The sequence below is a fragment of the Pipra filicauda genome, unplaced genomic scaffold (genome assembly GCF_003945595.2).
Source record: "Pipra filicauda isolate LSUMZ 115617 unplaced genomic scaffold, ASM394559v2 scaffold55_size4083901_pilon, whole genome shotgun sequence".
NCBI lineage: Eukaryota > Metazoa > Chordata > Aves > Passeriformes > Pipridae > Pipra > Pipra filicauda.
In genome coordinates this window covers 3,470,295-3,497,825 of record NW_024104709.1, presented here as the reverse complement: position 1 = coordinate 3,497,825, position 27,531 = coordinate 3,470,295, and the positions used below count along the sequence as shown (strand labels likewise).

Below are 27,531 nucleotides of genomic sequence, written 5' to 3'. Positions count from 1 at the left end.
TGCTTGAGGTGCCTGAATCAGTCTTTCTTTCCTGCAGAAGTGTGTAATTTATGACTACAATTTGTGGAGGATTTTTTACGTATTACACAGGAAGGCAAGCACATAGCTCTGGGGTAGTTGTAATGAAAACTGTGGCATGGGATCACTGTCAGTATCAGAGTGCTGGCACATCTGACTTGGAATGATTATCAAATGAGACTACATACACTGTAATCATCAGTGAGCTACTGAGGTAGAAGGTGTAACCAGCTGATGTTTTGGTGAAAAAAATAAATCTACATTTTTCCTCTGCACAGCTTCCACAAGATCCTTAAAGGTATTGAAGAATTCGTCCAGTAGTGAGTGGAATGGTGACCCGGGGAAAGGTACCTTCCAGGACTCTGATGAGTGCAGCCTGAGCAGCAGTACTCAGAGCAGCAGCTGCCACACTTCTGAGAGCATACAGGAGCCCAAAAACTCATCTCCCAATAAACATGTAGAGAGCTGTGCATCCGACTTTTCTAATGTTCTTGTCAAAGAATCTGATATTCTCAGTGATGATGAGGAGGAGGAGGATTATCAGAGCCTGAAGAAGGGCAGTCCTACAAAAGACATTGAAATACAGTTTCAGCGGCTGAAGATTTCAGAGGAACCCAGTACTGACTCTGAACGGGATCAGGCTGCTGAAAATGAGGGAGATGGCTTTGAGATAGGACAGCATCCAAAGCTTGTGCGTGGCCATTTCTGCCCAGTGAAGAGAAAAGTAAACAGCACAAAGCGTAATAGAGGAACTTTAATGGCAATGCAAGAACGTCACCAGTCCCTTGACAGTCACTCTGATGCTGCAAACCTGGATCTGAACTCTATTTTAGAGAGAGAATTTAGTGTTCAGAGTTTAACATCTGTAGTTAATGAAGATTGTTTTTATGAAGCTGTGGAGAGGCATGGAAAATCCTAGCTTTCTAAGCAGATTATTTAAAACATTCATTTGAAGTCCACATAAAATTCAATAAACATTTTGTTTTAGAACTAGTAAATTCATGGAAGCTGCAGGAAAACTACTATCTGATTTTGTGCACTAATACATTTTTCCACAAAAACAGCTGTAAAGGATTCTTAAGTTATTTTAATTTATTGTGGATCAAAAATAGATTAAGTTGGCCAAGGTCTGTAAATTAGTTCATCCCTTTCTAGTTCATCCCTTATTAAGATGATGTAGTGTTCTTGGGGATGGCCTCATTAGTATTTTAAGTAATGTGGAAGAGGTGCTAGTGAGTGGCAGAGGGCTTCACAATGGGAAGTAGCATTGCAAAATTAATTTTTCAATACCTTGGGCATTTTATTTCTTTGGTTTTCATGTTTGCTTTATTTAAAGCAGAATTAAGTTATTTTAATGTGTTTTAGTGCACAACAGTGCAGAAGTTTCATTTTGTATGTTTCAATGCTGTCTATACTTTATATATATGTGTAAATACAAAAACAAAGCTTGGCCTGTAATCTTTTATTTGACTGTATTTTTTATTTTCTCTACCAATCTGTACAGTAAAAGACAAATAAGTATTGTACTATGTTTTCTTCTTTTTATCGTGCTGCTTTTCTACAGTTGGAGTTTTAAATACCAAATTCTTTGCTTCTGCATAAATGAGAAGAGTATTAGCAGACCTTGAGGCAATTGGTGCACTTTATCCTCCCATAAGCCAGTCACTTGAGCGTATTTATAAAAGCCTTGGCTTCTATTTTTTAGATTACTGTGTACAGTAGGATGTTCCAGGATACAAAAGCACAAAAACCCAAACACCGTCTTACATGCTGAAGTATGAAAAGTATTTTTCTTACATTTCAGTAATGCACTTTCATTCATAAAAAACCTCAATTATTTCAGAAGTATCACAACTTAATTACCTGTCTCACAACATACCTTGTTTCCTGGTACGTGTTCTAGTAATTCCCCTCAAGTAAAAATAACCTGGACTGTCTTTTCCCTTTTGTCTGCAGCTGAATGGAATAGAGAGAGCTGCCCTCTCTCTTTACCACTTTCTCAAAAGTAGTTCTTCCATACCCGCACAGCTGTAGGAGTATAGAAGCCTCCTTTTACTGAATCAACACCTCTAGATCAAGGAGTTAAAACTAATAAAAAAATCGGTCTGCTGCAATTACAGCTGTTACAACTGATCTTCCTCCTCTTCAGTCTGTTCAGGCTCACTAGTACTTTTAAGTAAATTCCTTGTCGTCTTCTTTTGCTTTAGTTCTTCTCTGTAGTCAAACACAAAAAGGCTTGAGTCTTCATCACACATTTTCCTGTATGTATTGCACAGATTTCTAAACTGTGACATGGAGAGCTGAAAAGGACGCAAAGTTGGATCAACATTTGCTGTCATCATCAGCTGTTCTGTTCTTTTCAAACGTCCACTTTCAGGAAACAAGGTCCTAGAAGGTGCGGGGAGAAAAAAACCCAAATTCAAACAATTCAGACAGACAATTAATTTTCCCTTAAGAGTAACACAGAATTTACTTAATATAGGTTTACTATTAGCTATGTCGTTATTTTAGCTCTGGCACTCTTAATATAACTCATTATCTAAGCAAATGGAAACATATGAGGGTCTTTTTTCTGCAAATGCAAATTATGACACCACAGAAAAGCACATACATAAATATATTAAACCCGTGCATGTGTGGTCCTGTTTGCTAACATTAAAAAGAGCTTTGAGTATGGATACAAGCACAGAAGCTTCTTAGAATTAGTCTCATATTTAGAAAGCAACAACAGATTAAACTGTGCAAAACAGATCAGATCCAAACCGTATGACTTTCTTTCAGACCATTTCATTCCAATGGGAAAGATATTTGTTATCACTTGTCATTAATATCATAATTCTAATGCCAGGAAAAAAAAGGCAAAGAAGTAGGAGAAGACTATTTAATTAATCATACAATTTTTAATATTTAGAACCTGGAGAATACGGCAGGAGTCCTAAATTTTGGGTTCAGCTCTGTCATTCTTTATAGATAAAGGCATGGTTTATGTGTGTGTCTCAATTTTCAAGTTGTACCTATGATACATAAATAATATCTAAAAATGTTGTGCATCTAATACAGTAACACTCTCATACGCCAGATGTGTTTTGCAGGTTGGCTAGACAAGTTAATCAAAAAGCTCTGTATAACCCATTAGTTCAGCATCCAAGTCAGCAAGGTTAAAAATGGATCGATCCTTATTTCAATATCCCTCAAGTAATTCTTTGATTGGGTAGTTAAAAGACATACCTGGAGCCAGAATTTACAGACAAATGTGAACTGATTCTATACCTTGTTTTTATACACTATATGTGATAGATAACCTTAAAATGAACTTAGCAGCTTTATTGTACACTAAAATTTGCTATTTTTTTCAGGTCAGCTAAAGAATAAGAGGATTGTGTTTCTTAGCTGCATACTAGGGCTAAAGTATGATAAGCTGCTAGGGAATACGTGACGTCCAAAAGTTCAGATTCCCCCTCCTTGCCTCAAAAGAATGTAAAGCAGTTATTAGCAATTTGAGATTACACAATAGTTGGGTTTCTTTTTTTTTCAGCTTTGGCAAAAATATTGTACGTAACATATATAGGATGATTGCACACGCCTTCTGCTTACACTGTCGCTGAAACATTCTTTCACACACAAAATAAAAGAAGAAAAAAAGAAAGCCACCACCCCCCCGTAAATCAAATACAAATCAATCTAGACTTTGGATACTTCTTTTTCTAAACACCTCCAAATGCATACTCAAACCTTAACACAGGCAAATCAGTACTCATTTTAGATCCAATGTCTGCATCCCAGACATCAGTGGCATTCATGGCCTCAAGAAAAAAAACCAAAGCAAAACTAGAGGCAAAAGTCTTTGTTCACCTTCAAAATAGTGACATATAAGGCTTGTAGTTCAGTAAGGTGGCATCCACTCTAATTCTAGACTGACTCACCAAAACTATGCCCAACAAACTCAGCTAGCCCAAGCTACAGGAGCATCCTTCTAGTCCTAACAGCATCTGTCACAAATTCTACAGTGTGGAGTGCTGGGTTTTGCCCATACCAAGTCAGACACGTGGCTCTGTTGGAGTTTTAACAGGAACTCTGGCGAAGAGACTGCAGGTTTCTCACATTAGAGAACCTAGTAAATTTCCTCAGTAAGACATGGGGATTTTAAAAGAGCCAGTAAGAGCTCAATAAAAGGGCAAGCACAGAAACAAGAATTTGACCTTTTGACATTATCCCCAAATAAGTAAAATTTGCTACAGATGATGTTCTCTTCAAACTTCCATCCAAACCTCCTCACACTGCCATCTTTGATTCTGAATTTTGATACTTTTGGTTTTTAACTTAATCATGCAGTAATTTTTGTGGTTGGGCTGTGTTGTTTTCATTTCTGAGACAGACAAAATACTGAAAAGATGACCAATTTATTCTAGTGATTTTAACAACTTCAACTGCACTAACAAAAATGCCAAGTAATTATTATATAATTACATCGGAAAGATATTAATCTCTGAATTTGTCTTCAGAAATTCTGAAATGGAAAGATCTAATGAACTATAATGACAAATGTAAACTGGGAGGAATAAAATCAAATGCATAGCTAACTGATTTAGTAGCTGATGCATTTACAAAGACATTATCTGAGAATTTTTCATTAAAAATCCTTACTCAAGTCCACGGAAACAGTATTTTCTTCTAAACTGGAAAACACTTCGAACCACTTTTTCTACTAGCTCAAACGGCTGCTGTATCTTTGGTTGCACCAATGGAGTGAAATGCACCACAGCCACATCCACCTATATGGAAAAGAAAGATAAATTTGAGTACACATATTCCTTTGGCACACATTACTTCTCAGTTAACTGGCCAGACATCAGAAGACAGGCACAAGATAGGAAGACATTACTGCAACAGGTAACACAGCTGTGCAGTGACCAGTGTTGTAGTATTGAATATAAAGATATAAAGATTTAGCTTTCAAGGCCCTACGTAATTTTAGTCTTAGTTATCTACATATTTCCAATTAGTTCAAATGCCATTAGTACTTGGTTCTTTTTTCCCCATGGCACTTCCTCCATCTAAAGCAACTTCCATATAATCTGAAAAGTAATTAGCACTTCTGTCTTCAGATCCTTCCACAAGACAATTCTGACATAATACACAAATTAGACAATATTGGATATACAGGCTGAAGGGCAGCTGGAGAAAATTGGTATTATAATTAGAAATCAAACCCATTCCCTGTTATGTTTTCTGTTGCTCTAGGGCTTTTCTAAAATGTAAGCCAAGGAATTACTTTTCAACATACTATTAAAATGCTAGCCTACTTAAAGGAATAGTAGGTAGAAATAAGTTTGCACTCATCTTAAGTGAACAGACAACTCTGTATTTAAACTGTGTATCACGCTTAATCCAAAGTTATGTTTGAAAGATTCCACACAGGTAAGCTTGTATATATTCTTTTATAGTTCTAAAATCAGCTTGGCTGACAGAATAGTCACTTTCCCTGTGTCTGAAAAGAGACTGAGGTTATATGTGCACATTTTATGGTTTTTATATGTATATATCTATATGAGATGCAACTACAGAGACACTGTATTATATAGAAATGCCTTGAATTCAGACTTCTGTATTAAAAAACAGAAGCTGAGCTAAAAATCCAGTTCTGCACAGCAATGAATAAAGAAGTTTGTCTTCCAAACTAAATATTAACAAGAATAAAAAGGAAAACATTCTGTGGAAGAGCACACTGAAAATTTGTACAATTTGTACAAGTACTGGTACTGAATGATTAAAAATTTTTAAGTACCGGATTTTAAAAGATATTCAGTCTCTTATTAAAAGAGTCTGCTAATATGATGGACAATCATTCATTTTTTTAAAAGGTCTGACAACCAATATTGGCGTTCATAGAACAGATTCTATGAATCTGTTCTATGAATGCCAATTGAACAGATGATGTTCAATTGGCATTGAACTGAAGATGTGCTAGTTCTGACTGAAATAAGAGACACACACAGGCTAAAGAACAGCTGCTGCTCTAAGCACACACTTAGTGTACCAATTGAGATAGCCCAGATCACGGGGGTACTTGAAAGGTTTTTCCTACTGCTTCAACCAAAACTGCTCATAGCAACCTCTGATGTGGACATATTCTTCTGACACAAAAGTACTATCTATCCAAATTGTTCTTTCAGTGGGAACAGCTCAGCTGTCAAGTACATCTACGCAGTACAACTGCTTCAACGCACAAAGTACTGTATTTCAACGGAATCATTAAATTCAAACAACATTAGGTTTTTCATGTAGACAGAACTTACAAAGCTGAACAAAAACACTGGCTAGAGAAAGGAAAGAAAATACCAATTAATGGTGCTGATGAAGGAAAAAAAAAGAAACAGAGCACGTTTCCAGCATTAGCACTACTGATCTCAAGTTTATGTTACTGAATGTTTTTTCTCTACTTGTCCACCTTTTCTGAGAGCTAGAATTAAGAATAAGGCAGAAAAAACACTTAAAATTACTAAAATGTGAAGTACAAGAACTTACTTAAAAATCAGGTGACAAAGAAAACTTGACATATGGAATCTGCAGTGAAATGCACAGTATTTTCCACAGCAGATTTTTAATTTTCAAGTATTCTTAGCTTTTGCCTTTGCCACAGGTTGCTGTTACCTATGAGGAAGACCATAGGAATACAGAAAAAACTTGTGTTCACACTAAGTTAATCTTTTTGAACAGAGAAAATACATACTTCACATGTACTAAGGGCTTATTTACACATGCATTTGTGTATTGTCAAGAAATAAATCTAGGTATTTCCCCCACAAAATTAGGGGTAAGAAAGAAAACAACCAGAGACCCTGTGGCATCTCCTAGTCACCTCAATTTTGCAGAACTGCTCATGAGAAACGAGGGCTCTCTGGGAGTTAGAACTGTGTCTTTAACAAAAATTTCTGAAGGAGAAAAGAACACAATCTAGATGCAGTGTACCACTTCAGAGCCAAACAGCTCAATTTGCAATCTCAAGGCCAGTGGGCAATAATTTCTGATTCTGAAACAAAACACAGCACTTCTCAGTTCCATTATAGACGCTGTTCCATTGGACCCCAGGAAAGCTGCCTGGTTACTATAGCAACAGATATAGGGGAAAACTTTTCACTTGTAATTGGTCACTCCTTTAAAATTATACATGCTATTTTTCCTTAACCTTTTTAATATGCATAAAATAAAGAGTAGAATTATGAAAGCCAATAAAGTACACAAGAGTACTTAAAAGACACACGTCAATTTGATGACAATTTTATGAATAACACTTTTCACCCCACCAAGTATGTTAAAAATATTTACAAAATAGCACTCCAATATTACAAATTAATGAATATGAAAATCATTCAATTGATCTATCCTGAACTGTCAATAGTACAGGAACTATTCATCCCTTACTGTTTTAGTGTATCTGTACAATGAAGATTTATGTTCTGGTAGGGTGGGAGGAATACATGACAGAGTACAATTTAATCCAGGCAAGTCTGCTGCCTTGCTAATGAAATCAACACTTTAAATCAGAAAAAACTCAAGTGAGACAGTTTTTACTAATTGTTGACAATAAAAGTCTCATAATGGGCAATACATGTATCTTGGGACAGGGCTATATTAAAATCAAACCCACATAACCTTTCCTCAGGCTGCAGTTTACTCATAGGGAACTGAAACCTAAGCAGAACATATTACAACTTCATTAAAACCGACTGCTTGAGATCCTACTGAGATAGTTCTAAGCCAGCACTTTCACAAACCAAGCGTTCAACAGCAGCATTTTATCTATCTACTACAGACAAATATTAAGTCTAACATCAGACATGTGCCTCTCAGAGCAAACTTGTTCCTATACAAAAGTTTACTTCTGGTTCACTTCCAGCACAAAGTAACTACGCCACTCACTAACAGCAATAATTTCTGGTAAGAACAGCTTTCTAATAACTCCATTCACACTGGGCTCACACAGAATCACAGGAAACCAGAAGTCAGGTACAGAACCTATGGGTATATCATTGCTGCAATGAGCAAGACTTTTCTCCTAACTTCTTGATTTTGCACACCAACTTGTCAAGCCCACTTCTCCAATGTGCTGCAGTTACCATATAACCTTTATTAGTAGCTTTATTCCTTCATTCTTTTATACAGCCTCATACAAAGGTGATAAGTTATAAGATGACCTACGGAAGGCTAAAGCTATCAGGAACAGATAAATAAAGCCTGCAGTTGAAGAAAAATGCCCTGCTGTTTCAACTACAAATTAAAATAAATTGCACAGTTTTTTTCTAGGAAATTTAAACTTTTAATAAGATTATCTGTGATGAAAAAAACAACAACTGACAAACAAAAAAACTCTTTGGCTCTCAGTGCAACTTAAATGATTTCCTCCCCCACTCTATAAGTCTACAGTTTCTGGATTCTCAAGATTTTACTTTGTTTAATCACTGTTCACACTTTTCATCATAGAACCTGAACATCATTATGTATTTAGGACTAAGGGCCTCTGTCTGTTTTATTCCATAATCTCTTTGCTTTCCCTTACTGAGTGTTTTTCAAACAAAACTCATTAAACAAAGTACTCCTTTATTCTCGGGTAGATGGAACTAAGAGAGAGAACAAACAGCAGTAATGCACTTGCTGTAGAGAACAGAAAAAAAAAAACATTCCAAGAAATTTTGTTAATACATGCCAATGCAGTTTTATATGAGAAGGGATAGTTCCATTCAAGAGAAACTGCATTTTCGAGGACATCTACACTGAAGAAAACATCTCAGACCTCACATCCAGCAGTAAGTCCTACACAAACAGGAATGAAACATGACTGTATTTTTAATTACAACTGTAGTGCTTATACTTGAATTTATCATGCCTTTAACTTGGTTCATCCAATTAAATGTAATGTATGGCTATCATTTGCAGTGTTTTGCATTTATGCTTGCATGTTTGTATATACTGAAATTTTAAAAGGGAAGCAATGAAAAAGGCTGACTCAAGACCCTAATTTAGCTGTTCCAGAATATGCTTTTGAATGAGTTTTGAGCTACCCGGACGCGTCAGTTCCTTCTGTAAAAGGAAGTTAAGCCATCTCTTCCATGGGCCTGTACAGCAAATAATATGTATTTGCCACAGCACTTCTTCACAATCTGAACAAAGTGGAGGGATTTGGAAATAGGCAGTTCTTTGAAGTAAGATTTTAAAAATGAGTAGTTGTTAATATTCTCACCTTAACTATAAGCATTTTTAATATAAATATGCTGGACAGAGTTAACATATCCTTGAACCATTACCTGAAATAAGTACAATATAAAAATTAAAGTATAAATATATAAATTATATATTGTATAGAGGATCTAGAGGATTATATTATACTATTATAGAGAATAATAATATTAAATATAATTACATTTACAGATGATAAATATATTAATTAGTTAAGTAGTGGCACTGAAGACTGATAGAACATGTTGATCAAAACCTTGTTGTCTTATGTATCATGAACTGAAATGAGTACAATGCTACAGATATTTTGCATTCCGCTTATTTCAATTTTATTCCCTATTATTATGTTTTTTCAAAAAATTCTAATGCTAAAGACCAATTTTAATGTTATTGTTCATATTTAGATAGAATGTCTTAGCATAATCCAGACTGAGGTTTGCCCTTTTTTTATTTATGATAAAAGACAAAACCTGCCAAGTATACAGCCCCACGCAAAAGGCAGGGCAGGGCACCACTTCTAATCCTCCTCTCAGACGTTTCAAACCATTGTTCTTCATCTGCTATCCCAACAGTCCAGCTGATGTAACCACAGAAGTTCAATCTTCCCAGGTGCACAGTTATCATACTGCCTAAAATGTTTTCATCTGTCAAATGAAATTGGACTCTTTATGCAAGAATAGCAGGGAGCTTTTTTTAATGAATTTTTAAAACTGTCACTTCGTGGAAAATCTGCAAATTATTTCAGGTAGGAGACTGATTAAAAAAATACACTTCCACAAATGAGTTGTTTCATACCAGTATTAAAAAAAAAACGTTTTAGAGACAGAAGCAGATCATATTCACTCTTATGACTTGCTAAATACTGCTGTTCTAAGTCAAGAAATGGGAATCACTGACTGAAAATAAAATATTGATTTAGAAAAGTCACATGTGACTAAATTGTGAACATACTGCAAAAACTAAATTCAATTTTATTCTCTTTCAAAACTAAGAAATTTTGTAACAGTTATTAAAAAGCTGAACAGGTAATATTTAAGTAACAGGAACAAAGGGTTACCTTTAACCGCAGTTTACACAAGAGAGTGTAATACTATACATTACTATAAAATAGTCAATAGTCAGGAGCTGACAACAGCCATCAACACAAATAAGGTACTTGAAGAATATATTTTCTACCAGTGTTTTTCTACCGCAATGACTTCTAATCTGCAAGTTCCTAATGTTCCCCTTACAATGCATATTTATCTAGTAAGCCTGCAATCTGTCTGCTATTATCAAAACCAACTGCAGTAAAATAAGTTTTGCTTGATGGCTTGCAATCATGTATGAAAGGGCAGTAGCTCCTTTTTACAAGCAATTCTAAAACACTGTCCATTTGCCATCATTTCTGTTCAAGTACCTTGAGTACAGCTGCTGAGCTGCTGCAGGGTCGCATTCAGATATTCATTCAGATAGCTCTGATTTTAAAGGCAAGTGTTTTTTGTTTGCTGATTTCCTTTTCCCCCTCGTACTTCTCCTCCCCCCCCTTCCCTATTACACAGAGGGCTACAGCTTGGCACTCATTTTCTCGAGAGAAAGGACAGACAAAAGGTGACAGCAGATAATCATCATGGCATCAGCAAGTCTGCAGTTCTTTGCTTTTATTCTGGCTTTGTTTGGTGTTTTTGGAGATATCGCGGCCACCCTGCTACCAAACTGGAAGGTAAATGCAGATGTTGGCTCAAATATCATAACAGCTATAACACAGATGCAAGGACTTTGGATGGACTGCACATGGTACAGCACTGGGATGTTTAGCTGTACCCTGAAATACTCCATTCTCTCTCTCCCCGTCTACATCCAGGCTGCACGGACCACCATGGTACTGTCTTGTATCCTATCAGCATTTGGGATCTGCATCACTACAGTTGGAATGAAATGCACGAAGTTGGGAGGGGACAGTGACAGCAAAAGTCACGCTTGTTTTGCTGGAGGAATCTGCTTCATTCTTGCAGGAATCTCTGGATTAGTACCAACATCCTGGTACACAAGAGAAATTATTTCAAATTTTCTGGACCAGACCATTCCAGAGAGCAGTAAACATGAACCAGGAGGAGCAGTTTATACAGGATTCATTTCAGCAGGCTTTCTGCTTATCGCAGGTGTGATTTTCTGCACTTCGTGTTTTAACAAGCAGCAAGGAGGATGGATTTACCCTCCAAAGCAGCACCATTTCCCATCCACAGAGCAGGAGAGCAATGAAGGTTACAATCTGAAGGACTATGTGTAAATAGTTATTTCTATCCATTCAAGGGGTTTTTTATGTGCTAAGTGTAGTTTGATTATTTCAAAGAATGTATAACCAAGCACTTAACTTTTCCTATATCTGGGTTGCAGTTATGTTTATGCAAGGTATTTAATTCATAGGGGCATCCACAAAAAGGAAAGAAGTAGAAAATGATATTTGTCTGCTACAAAAGTACTTTATTTTGCTGATTTTCAAACCATGCTGACTTTCCACGTAGCATTTACTGAAGAAAAAGGAACTATCTTCAAACATAACTGACTGTACAATTAAGGTACCGATGTCTTGTTATAGGAAAGATGATTAAAGACTAACTGCTTTCTATTTAGTGAATCAGGCTTTCAATAATGTAACATTTTATAGTATATTTTACATTTTTATCTCTGTCTTAGTTATGATGCAAGGAAAAGAAGCTCAAACATTATTTGTCCAAGAAGCCCAATTCAATGGTTTTTAAAAAGCAGACACATCTGCCTTTCATTTTCAACTGTAAATTGCCTCGGTAACTAGATTTCATAACAAACAAACAAACACCAGCACAAAAACACCCAACAAATAAAAAAAACCACAACAAAAGCCCATGGCTCCAAACCTGAGTTGCACTGTATACTGTATACTGATATATGCATATCAGACTGAAGAATCAGCAGTACCATTTAGATCTTGCCAAAGGCAGCTCTCGCACCCCAAACTGCCACCTGCTGTGGGTTTCATTGATTATTGTTAAGAAATGTCTGCTGGACATTCACCAATTGCTACTAATCTATCACTGCACAATGAATGTTAGAGGATGAGCAATACAACAACAGAAATGTAACCATAACTCTGAAAACACCTGCAAATTGTAACAAACAGCATATAAACCCCTGTAGGGTCTCTTTCAGGCCCACTCCCATGTATTCTCTTACTGTAAAATGTAGCATACAACAATCATAAAGAGACAGCTCCTTTATTTATTTTCTTAACTCCCTTATTTTGAATAATTATCTTAAATCCCTTAACCTTTTCTTTCACCACACAGATTTTGTTTTGTATTGGTCACTGGCAAGGTATGTTGTATCTAAATACTTCCCTAAACAACAACCATATTGATGAAGGAAAAGGGGTACGATTCAGGCCTTTAAATTTAGGAATATGGTAACACTGGATGAGTCTTTCAATAAAACCAACTGCTATTTATTCTGCGTATTTATATACAACTTTCATTTCCCACGTTACTAGCCTGAAATTTGCTAAAGCAGTATGAAGGAGCCTAAACATTATATGTTCATTAAGTTGGAAGAAGTAAGATCTTCTGCTATAGCATTTTGGAAAGTAGACTGTTTTGTGAGTTTAACATGTACAGAATCTATTCAGAGAGTCTTCACTCTTCATATATAAAATGGCATTACATCTGCTTTTTTTACTACCGTTACAGTCATTTTGAGTTTCCTACGTATTAATCAAGGAGTTTGTTTTGTACTATTCCTAATATTACTATCACCAGTTATTTGGTATTGCAGAGTCTTAACTATGACCAAAAAGCCAAATTTTCTTTTCTTAGACACAGTGTCATAGAGCACTGTTCCATTCCATAAACCAAGTCTTTTATGTCTCAACATTCATAGTATTGTTGAAATAATATTTATACATTGTGAGAATTGAGGTAAACAACTCATTCTCACAAACATGCATCTCCACCTTTAATAAGGGGTTTGACATGACACTTAGATGTGATCATTGTTATGTAGGTTAAATAAAATTAACATCTGTAAAATTATAACCAAAAGGCATCAATTTACAGGAGGGCGTAAGAGAAAGGTAATAATTGCATCCTATGAGCAAAATGAAGTATTCATCAGTTACATGCACTAGAAATTTTTCTTCCTGAAACTTTATACAGAAGTACCTGAACTTTGTATAGCTATGAAACAAAAAATCAAGCACTGAGCCTTTCATTCACAACATGCTGAAGGACCTTTCCAAGGAAACAGGTTCTATGAGAAGATGTACTGAGAAAATCAATCTACAACAGGAGTTTGAAGGAAACAAAATATAGTGAAAACAGGTGCCAGTTCTGTCTGAAAAAATTGTGCTTTCTGTATTTGCAGTATAAGCAATTCTTGTTTTAACTCAAAGAAATACATTAAATAAAAAAATGCTTGCATTTAGTGGTACTGCTTTTTTTATTCAACAGAGTACCAACTAACTGTAGGACGTGCTTAAACTAAGATATTTGTCACAACTTTGTAAGTTACCTCTCTCTTGGTCAACTATGGCCTTTTCAGTACAGGAAAATGGGAATATCAGTTATAGCTTCCCACTGAGAAACCACCACCACAAAACTGGAATTTTGTGATAAATGAGAGAGAATAACCTTCCAAAGGTTCTCAAGAGACATGCCTGAAAATCTCTTGAGAGAGACTGCAATAAGATGAAATGGAGATGTAATGAAGAGCTGAATCAACCAGTTTAAGAGGGACTTTAAGAAGCTGCAAGTTCATTTCTGAAACAGAACAGCAGTTTGACAGGACATAAAAGAGAGCTGATTTAAATTAGATATAAGGAAGAAAATTTTTACAATAAGGGCGGTAAAACACTGAAACATATTGCCCAGACAGATGGTGGCTGCCCCATCCCTGGAAACATTCAAGGTCAGATTGGACTGAGCTCTGAGAAACCTGATCCAGTTGAAGATGCTCCTACTCATTGCATGGGGATGGGACTAGATGACCTTCAAAGGTCCCTTCCAACCCAAATATTTCTATGATCCTATGATTTCCACATGCATTCAGGGGAAACAGACCTCACTTAATGTCAGGCACAAATTTTTACAAAAAAAACCCCCAAACCAAACCAAAAAACCATTCTTGTCCAAAATAAGACTAATTTATTAATTTTTGATCCCTGTAATCATATGTCTATTAATAAAAACCAGTGACAGTAGATAAGAGGACAACAAAGAGACTGTTCTCTACTCACTCTGCCTCACACATAGGAAGTAGAAAAGATGGTTACTTTTTTAAACAGGCAAAGGGATATAGGTGACAAAGTGCTAGAGCAATCAGAAGGGAGTATAATATGCTAAAGATGACTATGGCGAAACAAAGATTTATAAACATGGTAAAATTAGAGATCTTTGACAAAGATGACAAATTAAAAGCAGTCTTTCAAAAGACCCATCAAATTCTCTAGGTACAATTCCCAAACTGTTTATAAATGCAAAATGTAAAACAGCAGGTTTTCTAAAAATGCTACAATAGTAGCAGCCTATCCCACCATTAAATCCTAATCTCCCTCTCCACAATCACCCAAAGAAGTATGCTGATCTTGCAGACAGGTTTGAAGGTCAAAGACAAATTCTGAGGAACCAAAAAGAAAAGCAACTTCTTAAGAGTAAGCACACTTGGTTTACAGGAACTTCACATCACTCCACTTCATAGCGTGGAGATGTTGAAATAGAGCAGCCAACTGTGTTCCTTACTCAAAATGAAATACATTGCTTGACTGACAAATTAACAAAAAACCCCCATATAAATACAGCAAAACCTACCTCTGGCTTTGGAACAAAAGCTTCACCTGGAATTATGAAACAGTTTTCAACACTGCAGAGATGCTGAGCCATAATGGACAGTCTGCTACGTTGTTTACCTCCTGGATTAGCTGTAAGCCTCTACGGGAGAACCAAAACATGCACATCAGTGATACTGAATTGACCAAGGGATCAGTTACATTAAAGTTTGATTATCAGTATAATCAAATTAGAAAAACCACCACTAGTTAATAGTTAAGAACTCACATGAAATTGTACCCCTGGTTGATCTACAGTTTTTTTCTCCAATATAGCAGCATTTCACTAAGATACCATGCTGATTCACAACATTAGTCCTGCAATCAAATGCACATGAAAAGGAGCTCCTTGAACTTCTGCAGAACTAAATGAATGCCAAAAGAATTTTGTATGGACACAGGAGAAAACTAAAACTATTCTGACTGCAGGATTCAGAACAAACATTACACCATGTGACAGTACTCTCACATCCTTTCCTTCCATTGTTTCTGGATCAAATATTACTACCTTTTTTCTTCTTCAAGATGAAGCAAAGCTCCATAAACTCAAGATCAGCTAGAAACCAAAATTTCTTCATTATTAGCTGGTCTACATTTACAATACTTGCAAGGAAGTTGCATCTACTTTACATAAATTTAGAATGCCTAACATGAGAGCATTTAATACATAAAATTCAATTTAGTAACCCTCTGATTTTCCCAAGAATTTTTTTACAAAGACTATTAAAATACTAGCCTGGTCAGAGGTTTTCTACACTTTTGTGACCAAGCAAGAAATACATTTTATGTGCTTTGCTAGCACAAACAAGATTTAAACACAAAAAACAAGTCTCAAATGATAAAATACATTACACTAACTCTGCAGAAAGAGAATTTTGAAGATTCCTGTTCTTCTTTACCACCACCTCATAAAAAATAAAAACTATTTGCATATCCGGTAACATCTGTACATCATGTAGTTTCATATAAAAAGCCTACTCGTGAAATGCTGCCATGCTTATTAAATATATCCCTGAAAAATAAAACTAAGCCTATTGCTGAAGATTCTCATTTTTTTAAACAACTCTTCTGAAAGGCAGTTCAGCACAAAGCAAATAAATACTTTTCAACGACTTTTTGGAAAGAAAGCTCAGTGATTCTTTTTGCATATGCCAGCATTTAAAACGAGCCTCATTGCTGTTTCAGAGGAAATGTAATAAGAAAAAAAAAAATAAAAACCTATTCACTATCATTATCATTCTCTGAAAAAAACCCAGACTGCAAAGTCTAACAATGCAGTAAGATATGCGCTTCCTTAACCTCCACAGTGCAAATGAAACTGACCTAATGGCAACACTTTTAGTCCTTCCAATGCCAATTCAAACAAGACAATCTCTACTTCTCTCAAAAAAATCCACCTAGCAACAAGTGTTGCTCCTGCTTCTCAGCTACAGAAAGGGGTAACTTAACATCATCAACCTCTGGGTAGTAACATCTTAAACCACTTCAACCATATCAGCAGGAACATACCTGTGCATGGCACACATACACAGGTCATCTAGTCATGGGCAGGGACATCATCAGCTAGATCCGGATGCTCCGAGCCTTGCCCTGACTGACCTTGAATGTTTCCAGGGATGCGGCATCCACCACCTCTCTCAACAGAAATACTGTTACAGTGTTTCACCACCCTCACTGTAAAAAACTTCTTCCTTATATTTAAATCTACCCTCTTTCAGTTTAAAACCATTACCCATTGTTCTATCACAACAGGCCTTGTTAAAAAGTTTGTTTCCATACTTCTGTAACTTGGCCTATATTTGTATGTTTTGAATCTCAGTTGTCAAAATTTTCTTTGTCCCTACTTCTAAATATGGATAGCACCTGAAACTACTCTAAGTAAATCATTCTGAAACTCAGCTAACTAGGTAACATTTTTGCATCTACTATTAAAACTTTAGCAAGGCATGAAGCAAAAGAAAAGATTCATAAGCCTAACCTGGAATACAATCAAGGTGATACTTGACATCTCTTCTGATGCTGCTCACTGTCAACCACCCTGAAATGGCCTGAAGTTGTGTCAAGGGATGTTTAGGCTGGATATTAGAAAGAGGTTCTTCACCCAGAGGGTAGTTGGGCACTGGAACAGGTTCCCCAGGGAAGTGGTCACAGCACCAAGTCTGATAGAGTTCAAGAAGTGTTTGGATGATACTGTCAGGCACAAGATGTGAGTCTTGGGGATGGTCCGCTAAGGGTTGGACCTGATCTTTGTGGGTTCCTTCCAACATGGAATATTCTGTGATTTTGTGTTTTAGGAACAGCTATTTCTTTTGTTCTCCAATAAAAGCTGTACCACGAAATTGTGCTTTAAATCAACACATATTAAAACCCCATTATAAATGAATCTGCAAAATCTGACACAGGAAGTAACCTACATGAAGAATTAGACTGGCAAAGTTGATCAAATAAAGGAGTATTTAACACAAGTATACAAGCCACTTTTTGCCAAACAAGGCAATTTTTTAGGGAAGGCCTCTGATGCCGAACAAGAATCAAGAGATCCCCGAATGTAAACTCAGCAACAGTTAACATTAATTTCATTGCATGACCTTGAACAGCTGACTCAATTTCCTAGTGTTTCTAACTTCTCAGTGTTCTAAGTGCAAGAACTTAAGCATGCATGGTATTTGGCATCTAATTGAGCTACGCTGGGTGCAGAAGCACTATAATCTGTGTGTCACCAATGATGTATGCAGATGGTTACTGCTATATAAAGTACAGAGCGCTCTCATGCAGTGTTAGGCCAATTTTTTTACTGCTGTCACAAAACTATGCATCTTACCCATCATCACATTGCATTTTACATCACAGTCCATGAGCCATGTTTCGCAACAAGGTCTAATCCCATATGACATGAAGTCCTTCTGGAAAATAGATCTGGCTTTTTTAATGCCTGAAACATGAGCCCAGAACTGAATTAAGAAATCTGGTTTATTTCATACCAAATGTTTGTCCCTGGTGTCTTTAGAGCCACCTACTGGAAATACTTCACTACCTGTCTTGAATGTTGATGGCAAAGCTAGAGTAATGACAGAACAATATGATTTTCTTTGACCCCAAAAAACGACAGTAGACATGGCACTTTCATATATCATTATGACTAATTTACGTGCTGGAAAAAAAGCAGAGCAAAATTTTCCGATTCAAATTTTTACTTTGAAAGATAAAATTAAAACAACACACAGAGGTTGCACAGAGAAAACCCAGTATTTACAAACACTGGAGTAATTAGATGGAAATTCAGTTTTCAGATTGACGCGCAATTTCTTTTTACCTTTTTAAAAGCGAGATGCACGTGAGAAGCCAGACCACTTCCATACATACAAAGCAAAAAGCCTTCCAGTCTCTGTTATTACATGTTTCATACAATGACAACAGAAATAAACTGTTAAGTCTAAAAGCATTGTGCAATAAGTCAACCTAGTATCAACTGATCTAGCATTAATACTGCATCACAGATCAGTATGGCCTTCTTTTAAGAAAATAACTATTAATAAAAGTAGAATCTCAATTTGCCCTAGGACTTGTGGTGACACAACTCAATTGATGCCTTTTTACACCCATAAGAATGGCAGCAATACATTAATAATTCTAATAATAATTCTAATATCAAGTCTCTCACGCTTTAAGTGTTTAATCACAAGTGGGAATAATGCTAACCTTCCATTTTTCCTTATCTCAAGGAAGGTGTTTTTTTAAAAAATGTGTTTAATAAAGAGGACAAAGGAAATAAATGTAAGTGTATTTCTTGAGATAAACGAAAGGTAAGGAAAAACTGACTGATGAAATGGCACATGAATGACTCTGAGAGAAGAAAGATATTTAAAATCAGAAGAGTGCTGTGCAATTCATTCATGCCAAAGAAGTCAGACTTCAGAAGAGGACAGAGCACCTCAAGGAAATATATCCTTCCATAAGACATTAAAAAAAATAATTATGCGCTTGTGAAAGGATCAGAGCAGATGATTAACTCAACATCAAAATTTGTCATTTACAGTCATATAAGCTAAAAATTGAGCAACCCTTTCCTCTCTTTTTAAAGCCGACTGTGTTTGCAGTTTTAAACAAAAGGCTGCATGTAAACAAATTTTTGTTCAATTTAGCATCTGTACAACTTTGGGAAGATGTTAAAATCTTACCTCCCCAACTTCCTTCTGAAAAGTCAGTGTCATCTGTGTCCTGCCATAAGTAAAAGGTCCATCCTTTTTCGAAACATTCTCAAGCCATTTGATGATTAGAGGAGTAGAAACACTAAAGGGCAGATTCCCAATGATGTGTATATCTGGTGGTTCTGTTGACATTTGATGGAAGAAAAACAACTGTCAAAAAGTTTTGATAAGATTTTGCCAAGAAATAACACAAAAGAAAAGTACGTGCCTATCAAACTAGACTTAAAATATGAAAACAATTTTTATCACGCCACACTGAAATTATGCCTTTCCATTTATACTTATCTTACACTAACAAAACTGTGTTACTAATCTCAGTAATTACTTGGAAAAAAGTGGTTAGGTTTGGTTCTCATTTACATTTGAATAAGTCAGTAGCTTTCAGACGACTTGCAGCTGATCGGTAAATTTCAGCCGAGCTACTTTACAACAGCAAAGCTGTAACAACAGCAAAGCTCCAACAGCATTTCTGTCATTTTAAACTATGATTATTAGGTACAGAGTAAATAGCCGTACTCATATTTCTGTCCGACACATTCCTCCCAGGGGCATTTTACAAAGCCTTAATAACCCCCAAATCAACCACCTAACTCATACTGGATAGAGCTCTCCTTCTGTATAGAGCCCTCTGAAACCAAAAGGTGTTAAAGTACAGGACTTGTCCATAAGAAGCGATACCTATTTTTCAATCATGGATCATATCAGTATACGCACGTGTTGTACAACACAATGCAGGCATTTCATTTCAATGCAGGGATCCTTATGTGGAAACAGGAGTGGACAAAAACCAAAAGCAAGTGTGCTGTTTCTTAGATACTACAGATGATAGTATAAAATTCAAGCTGTTTTTCTGGCACACTTTACTTACTATGCACTTTTTAGGCTGTGGTATTTCTAGCATATTTGTCATACGACACATATATCAGAGATGGCTAAGTACCTTTCTAAAACCCATCAACCTTTCAGATTTTCATATGGCAATAACAAAGATATACACCCTATCTCTAAACAGTCAGATCCAAAAACGACTGTATGTTCAAGAAAGGTAAATTTTTACAAACTGCATTACACTCTCATACATGCATTTGATCATAGTTTTGTTCTGTGAAGCACTTACCTTTTGCAATGGGCAAATACAGCCTGGAATTTTTTGAGGTGAAGAACATAATGTGCCATATGGTCTTTCATGTCCTAAGTCAGAAAGCAGTTTACTGCTCTTCAGGCAGTGCAAAGAACGACTGTACCTTAAATTTAGAAATTTGGGAAAGGGGACTGGGAGGTCATCTCTGATTTATCTAATAATATTACATGTTTTAAAAGGTGGGTGAAACAATGTCCCATGGGAAAGCCAGATTTAAAAAAAACCCAAAACCACACGAATCCAAATACTTTTGCCAAAGACATTCAGCTGGAACCAAAACAATGCGAAAACTAGGTTTTGAGGACAAATTTTCTAAAAATTTCAAAGCAAATGCAGAAAGTTCTTCAGTGGAACAACAGCAGTGGTCATTTCTGGCTTCTTCAAAAAGAGGAAGAAGCTAGGAAGTACACCATTTGATCAGCTTTTACACTTTCCATGAGTTGTTATTGTACAGTCAAGATGCTCTAAGATTAATAACTGCAAAGCTACACACTGTTGGCTAAGGTCAATGTCATACCAATTCCACTGTTTCGTCTTAGAATAGGAAGACAATTCTGTTTCCTTCTAGGGACAAAAAAAAGTTAGGTTGCCTTTTCTTATCTTCAAAATGTACCAGAAGAGAGTAACACTTGCACTGAGCGAAATTCAACTTTATCATCACACTAACTCAGAAGCCCTAAAAAATGAAATAAACCAAATGCATATACTCACCATCCTCCCAGGCCTTTTTTAAGTGCTTTGGAAAAGCCTTCTCCATCTTATAGGTCAGGATATCTCCATGAACGATGCGCACTTTTCCTGGAGCTGCTTCAGATAACATCTGTTTATAAGCAAGCAAGCAGAATTCACAGCGAGTATCAACCAAACTGATTTCCAGTTTCAGCCACAACAGGAATGAAACCGTTGCTGTATTTTTATCTTCAGTATACAACAAAGCACAATAGGAGTTTAAACTGAGAACACCATCAGTTAGTATTTACTTTCAAAAAGTAAACACTAGAAAAATGTTTAATGTGCAATTGTGTAAACACTATTCACAGCTGTAGAAATCTTTAAAGGGAATTCAAACTTGAAAAGACTGCCAAGAGTCTCTTCAACAACAACAATTAACAACAACAGGCCACTAGCGGGACCCCACCTGATTTAAGCAACAACGCAAGCAGAAGATTTTGAAAAGTTTTTAGATCCATCACCTATAAAACAAGGTTCGTGTTGTTTATCCTGTCTCCCCCACAGCTTTAGGGCCTATCATCAAATTTTAGTCATTTGTGATATAACACTACAAAAATATTCAGTCATTTTTCTTTTTACGTGAAAAAGGTGAAAGAGATTCCCTGTAGTAGTCTACACTTGTAACATTAAATACCAAGGAATTTCCCCAAAAGAGGGAATGAGTACCTAACAGTAGAGAAAATCTCAAAAATTTCTGTCTTTCTAGACATTACAAAATCCACTGTTGTCAGCTTCTCCAGGCCACTTCTGCAGCTTATCTTAAGTCAGAACTAGTTGTGGTTTGACAACCAATTCTTTAATTTCTGATGTCAGTTCCCAAAATCAAAATTAGTTAATTTCTGTTTTAATGCTGTAATAATCTTTTCTCTATGAAACTACACACAAACAGCACAATTCAAAAGCAAAGACAACTTTTTCAAAGATGACATTTGGGGTTATTTATTGATCAGAATAATGAGAAAAGGCTTACTGAACAATTTTGCTTTTGCACAGAAATCCAAACCCATAAACAGTTAAGTGCCAGTGGCCTAACTGCTGAAATAAACTGCTCACCATTGTTAGTTGCATCTTCAGTCAGAATGATGCTTATATGCTCAGGGGCACAAACAGCTATCATCAGTCTCTAAGTCAAAGGAAAGTGCTGCTTTCTCATACTGTTCACAAAATATCTGTGTGAAATTTTTTTGAGTAAAAGTTTGGGGTTTTTATTTATCAGAATAACGAAATTTTGCGTAGAGTGCTAAAATAAAAGCTTAACTAAAAATTAAGTGTTCCTACATGTTTTAAGTGCAATTACTTCCAAACAGAAAAACAAAGCTAACCTCAATTCCAAACCACTTAATGGATTTTTCAGCATTACACTAGCAATTATATGGCATACAAATTCCTACTTGTCAAATCTTTCTTTGACACTATTATAAATGCTACAGCAGGATGAAAGATAATGTAAGATAAATAAAGTTAGAAAATAGTGTCATTTTTTAATAATGGTTTTCATATCAAAAAGAGTTTGGGGGTTGCTGAATACCACATGACATAAAAGAGAACTGCATTTAATTTGTAAACAGAAAATCACAGTCATATATTTCTAACTCAAAATACTTGGAAACCCATTGAAGCTTTTTCCATTTTAAGGGAAAATGTGTGCAGCTAGCACAGTTCCAGGAGCTGCTGTGCACCAAGGACACCAGCCAAGAGTGTTCCATCATACAGATCCTCTCATTCTTCACACACAACCAAAAGGGCACAAAGGAAACACAAGGGGCATAGTTTAAAAAATAAAATGGTGTTCCTGCAATCATTTCATATTTGATACACTCTCTTGCTCCCTTTCTCTCCTCATAAATCTTTCCAGCCTAAAAACTACCAGGGCATGTGGCATAGGGCAGCTATGATTCTTTAAGAGGGAGACAGAACACTGGTAGACTCTCAGCTTGTGTAAACTTCAACTCTGAACACATATGTTCTTCACTGTAATTCAGTTTTGCAGTAAAGAGAATCCGAACTTCAGTTTTGCAATAGAGACTACAGCTTGGAAAACAGAAAATGAAAAATGCTGTATGCTTTGCATCAGTGATTTTAAATGTATCTAAAGAGACATTTTTAAGTAATAGTCCTCAATTGTTATTTTAATTTCTGACATTTTGTCTTATTAAAATCTCAACCCTTTTATGAGCATCTGGTTTTGGTAGTTTGCAATGAGAATCCAGAAAAAAATAGGTATTACAATCCACATTATCAGAACAGAAAGACTCAGTGTTATGTATCTTCTTACTTGTAGGGAAAAAAAGAATACCAAATTTAACAGAAATGGATGCAATGCATTTCTTGTTTATTCACATTCACCATTACCAAGTTATACCGTCTCTATGTTCAATAACCTCATTCATTTCTACTGAGGAGACTGCTAATTAAAAATAACAACAAACATTACTTCATTTGAATAGTAAAGATAATTACATACCAAAAGCTCATTATAGACCCTGGAAAGTACAGTTTATTCAGAGAAATCTGTTGAAGTGGATGTATTTTGGGAGATCAGAAAAAATGTCCAAGTTACTTAAAAAGTTCTGTTAACTAAAGCAAGTGTCTTTTCATTTCAAATCCTCTTCAGTCCCAAACCAGTTCTCAAAATCTAGAATTTGAAATCTAGAATAGGTAAAGACGGCATAGTGTGAGTTATCAATGGCTAACCTAAAAAGACATTCAGGTTTCAGGATTCATTCATACCTTACATTGTTTTTGTCATACAAAGAAATGGTAGCAGTCCTCAAGTGAACCACCTACTTATTTAAATGCCGATTTAGTGCAGAAGACACAGGGCAATATAAGGAAAGCCCTCTGAACAGCTCTAATCTGAGACTGTATAGGCATAAGAAAATAGTCAAATTTTAATATTTTGTACTCTGTTTTTCTTGCTAGATTTATACAGCCGATTTCCATAAACATGGAAACTTAATAACACAAGTAAATGGAATTTGAAAAATGTCACAATGACTTGTGAACTTATACTAATTTTAAAAGAAAGGAAGAAAGTTTGAGTGTTTTCTTGAAAATGTAAAATAAATGTTTGCTTTATTCTTATATCTGGAATGTATTAACTGAAGATATGCTTTCCCAATTCTATAAAACTTAATTATTAGCATTAAAATGAAAATTAAGACCAAAGGACATTAAGTTCAACCTTTTGACTGCAATTTTACCTGCATGGTGAAATGCACCCAAAACGTCTCAACCTCAAAAAAAACGAACAGGCTTTGGCATTAATTCAGTTGCAGGATCAGGTCCTGAAGAGCTATGAGAAAGCAGGAGCAATTAATTGCTACACTGTGTATCTTCATATTCAAGCAAATTATAGCTCCGGTTTAAGCCACTGAACCAAAACTATTTTTAATGCTGAGATCTCAACGAGACACTTGGAACCTTTCTGTGTTCTTAAAATGTTCTTATTCAATGCTGTGGATACATTTTTAAAAATTATTCTCTTTTTAATACCTGCAATCCTGGAATAAATCGAGCATCTTTTTCAATTAAAAGGAGTTGTTCAACATCAGCACTGAGAATGGATCTGGTAATTCCTCCTGGCCCAGGGCCCACTTCGCAAACATGGGCATTTTTCAGCTCACCAGCCTGTTTCACTATCTTGTCTGCAAGACACAGAGAACATACTAAGCCTTTATTTTCCAGAAGATCCAACTCACTAAGATAAAGTAATTGTTTATTGTTAAAACACAGGCGTGCTTATCTCAGGACAGACACAAACAGTGACACATCGCAGTTAAATGATCGCACACCCGCTAGGCTGAACAGAATTTCAGACTTCTTTCATACTACGAGATACACTGAACTATTTAAAAAAGACTATTTTTAGTTTAACGTCTTTAGTATATATTGTGCTCATTACAGAATCAAATAAAAAGACATTATTACTCATCTGTAAGCTAGCAGTATTATTGAGCTGCAAACAAGCATTTGTGTTCAACATCTTAAAGTATCGCTCCTCGTCCTTATAAAATTACGTTACTTATGGTATCTCTATTTCAAGGAAATTTAAGCAAGAAAAATAGAGTGAAGCTCTATCAAGATTATAATATGTACAGAACAATTTTATGAGGGAGGAACTGGACTAAATTAAGAGTTGGAACACATGCAACTGGTAGTTATACAAAGTGGGACAGCTGAAAGGTGAGGAAAGAATATCTACACATAAGTGGAAGGATACAACACTGGAAGGTATTACAGTCAGGAAAGAAGACAGATTAAGGACTAAAACAAAGATTAAAAATATAGGCAATGAAACAAAGGGATCCTGAGTAGGCATGGAAGAGAATATGCTGACAGGAATTATGCTTCTCACTCCACAATTTATTATGTATGCAATAAAAATAAGAAATATCTGAAGACTTGTCTACTTGTAAGGCTTTACTAAAATGCATGCAGACATTTTTATTCCGGGGTAAGAGTTCAGTTTTTCAGGAAGTGGAACTGAGTTTCATGTTCTGAATTTTTATCAGCCTGAATCTTCAAATGTATTTAAATCATTAGCTACATGAAGCTGTACCGAATTTGTTACTGCACAACCCAGCCACCACTAGGCCAGTAAAGACACCCACCACTGACTGAACAGTGCCAGCTTTGTCCCCCACTGCTGACATGAAGCTGGAGAAAACCGAATTGTTCAGAACAATGTAACTGGTTCAAAAGCTACAACACTTCTGATAAACTGAAACAAATTACCTTCCTAAACACAGCATATAGCAAACTAAGCTGCACAGTGAGTTATAGTACTTTCCCTGACACATAATAATCTGAAAAAACACTAATTTTTAAATTAAATATATAAACTATAATAGCACCCTAATGGTAAAAGGCTTGGATTTTTGCACTTCAGCCAATAACCCACAAATTATATAGGAATGTAGTTTCACCTTAAAATTATAACTTATAAATAAACCTATTTTTGAGGCATTAACAAGTAAAAACAATTTGTCTAAGCTAGAATTCAGCTAAATTTCTCTAAGCTAAACTTTAAAAGAAGTCTTTAAAGGCTTCCCATTGAGTAGCCATTAGTCTCACAGATGTTATTATGCAAATATCTCCTTAACCGTACTGTGGATTCTGAAGAAAACTGGGACATGTGTTATTAGCTAAAAATATTAGAAAAAAGTATTTAACCTGTCAATCGCAAATCCAGTAGAAAGTTCTGGGAAAGCTGTCTCTGTGCTTTAAGGCGATAGAGTTTAATAATCTCTCCAATTGTTGGCAGGGGAGGCAGACGGAAAGCTGCCACCCTTCCTAGGGCAGCCATAAGCCAAAACTCTGGTTTCTTTCTCCTAGAGAGACATTGTAAAAATGATTCTATTATATGCAGTAAATTCTGATTAATACTAAAGACGCTGCTTTACAAACCAACACATGATTTACAAATCATGATAGGAGAGCTAAATTCCAAACAGTAGTATTTTGACTACTGGATCCAGTGCTTATGCTCGGCATGAATCCGTGGGATTTGGGCAAGACCCGTTTTGCAGCTTTGCCAAAGCAGCAGGTAAAACAAAGCCCCCTCACAACTGCTCCATGTCAACCTTTAATTACTTGAGAAAGGACTCGTTACGGATACCGAGTTCCCGGCGTCACACACAGACAGGGTACACTCAACCACCGTGTCCCTCAACCGGAACCTAACGGGCTCCGTCCCCCGCCGCGCGCACCCCGACCCGCACTGCGCGTGCTCCCGGCGGCGGCACCGCCCGGCTGCGCATGCGCATTAGCCGCCGGCGTTGCTGGGGAAGGCCCAACGCAGGATCGGGACGGAACGCGGGCCGGGAGCGCCTCGCGCCCGCACGCGCTTTCTCTCCCCCCCCCCAAACCCGTCCCCGGCTCTGGCGGAAAGGGACACTTCGAGTAGCGCCCCAGAAACGCCGCGGCTCCTTACGGTACACGGCGGGCGCCGACCCGGAAGAGGAAGAACCTCTGCGCTGCGCACGCGGTTGTCCCGGCGCGTGACGGGACTCGGCGCGGCGGAGGCGGGGCCGCGCGCGCGTGTCCTGCGGCGGGCGTGCTCATGCGCGGTGGGCGCCGGAGCTGCGGCGGGGGCGGTGCTCAGGCCGGGCCGAGGCAGGCGGGAACTTGTTTGCGGCTCCCAGTAATAAGAGGGTGCCTGTGCCAGCCTGGGCCCACAGTAAAAACCTTTCAGAAAGCTTTCCCTTTCAGGGAGGAGGCTTCGGAGGGAATCACAGAATCAGTTGGGTTGGAAAAGACCTCTGAGATCATCGAGTCCAACCTTATGACGGAAGCACCTTGTCAACCAGAAAATCCGTCTTTCCTTAAAACACCTCCAGGAGCAGTGACTCCATCACCTCCCT

The 27,531-nt window shown here is 36.7% G+C and overlaps 3 protein-coding genes across 10 annotated transcripts in view; 2 read left to right on the top strand and 1 right to left on the bottom strand.

Annotated features, from left to right (window-relative positions):
- The window catches only part of TIAM2 (TIAM Rac1 associated GEF 2), a 91,581-nt gene extending 90,032 nt beyond the window's left edge, over nt 1-1,549 (top strand). For 2 of the 3 annotated variants that reach the window (XM_027716877.2, XM_027716875.2), the window contains exon 26: nt 297-1,544. In XM_027716877.2, the coding sequence (XP_027572678.2) occupies nt 297-937 (641 nt within the window). In that variant the 3' untranslated portion in view covers nt 938-1,544. Of the gene's footprint in view, nt 1-296 lie in introns of all 3 variants that reach the window. The other variant, XM_027716878.2, reaches the window with a different exon arrangement.
- On the bottom strand, nt 1,479-27,194 carry TFB1M (transcription factor B1, mitochondrial). 5 transcript variants are annotated; one of them, XM_027716879.2, is made up of 8 exons: nt 27,102-27,194; nt 26,342-26,499; nt 24,662-24,813; nt 21,146-21,254; nt 19,264-19,415; nt 15,069-15,188; nt 4,663-4,790; nt 1,479-2,406 (listed from the first exon to the last, which is right to left on the bottom strand). In XM_027716879.2, the coding sequence occupies exons 2-8, from the start codon at nt 26,472-26,474 to the stop codon at nt 2,142-2,144; spliced, it is 1,059 nt and encodes a 352-aa protein (XP_027572680.2). In that variant the 5' UTR covers nt 26,475-26,499; nt 27,102-27,194; the 3' UTR covers nt 1,479-2,141. The 5 variants fall into 5 exon arrangements, with proteins under 5 accessions (XP_027572680.2, XP_027572681.2, XP_027572682.2 ...); XM_027716880.2 differs by lacking the exon at nt 27,102-27,194 and adding an exon at nt 26,787-26,852; XM_027716881.2 differs by lacking the exon at nt 27,102-27,194 and adding an exon at nt 26,762-26,784.
- CLDN20 (claudin 20) lies at nt 2,999-13,682 on the top strand. Of its 2 annotated transcripts, none has more exons than XM_039387387.1 (2): nt 2,999-4,908; nt 10,794-13,682. In XM_039387387.1, the coding sequence occupies exon 2, from the start codon at nt 10,862-10,864 to the stop codon at nt 11,519-11,521; it is 660 nt and encodes a 219-aa protein (XP_039243321.1). In that variant the 5' UTR covers nt 2,999-4,908; nt 10,794-10,861; the 3' UTR covers nt 11,522-13,682. The 2 variants fall into 2 exon arrangements, with proteins under 2 accessions (XP_039243321.1, XP_027572687.1); XM_027716886.2 differs by lacking the exon at nt 2,999-4,908 and adding an exon at nt 6,863-8,822.
- Nucleotides 27,195-27,531: the final 337 nt, after the last annotated feature.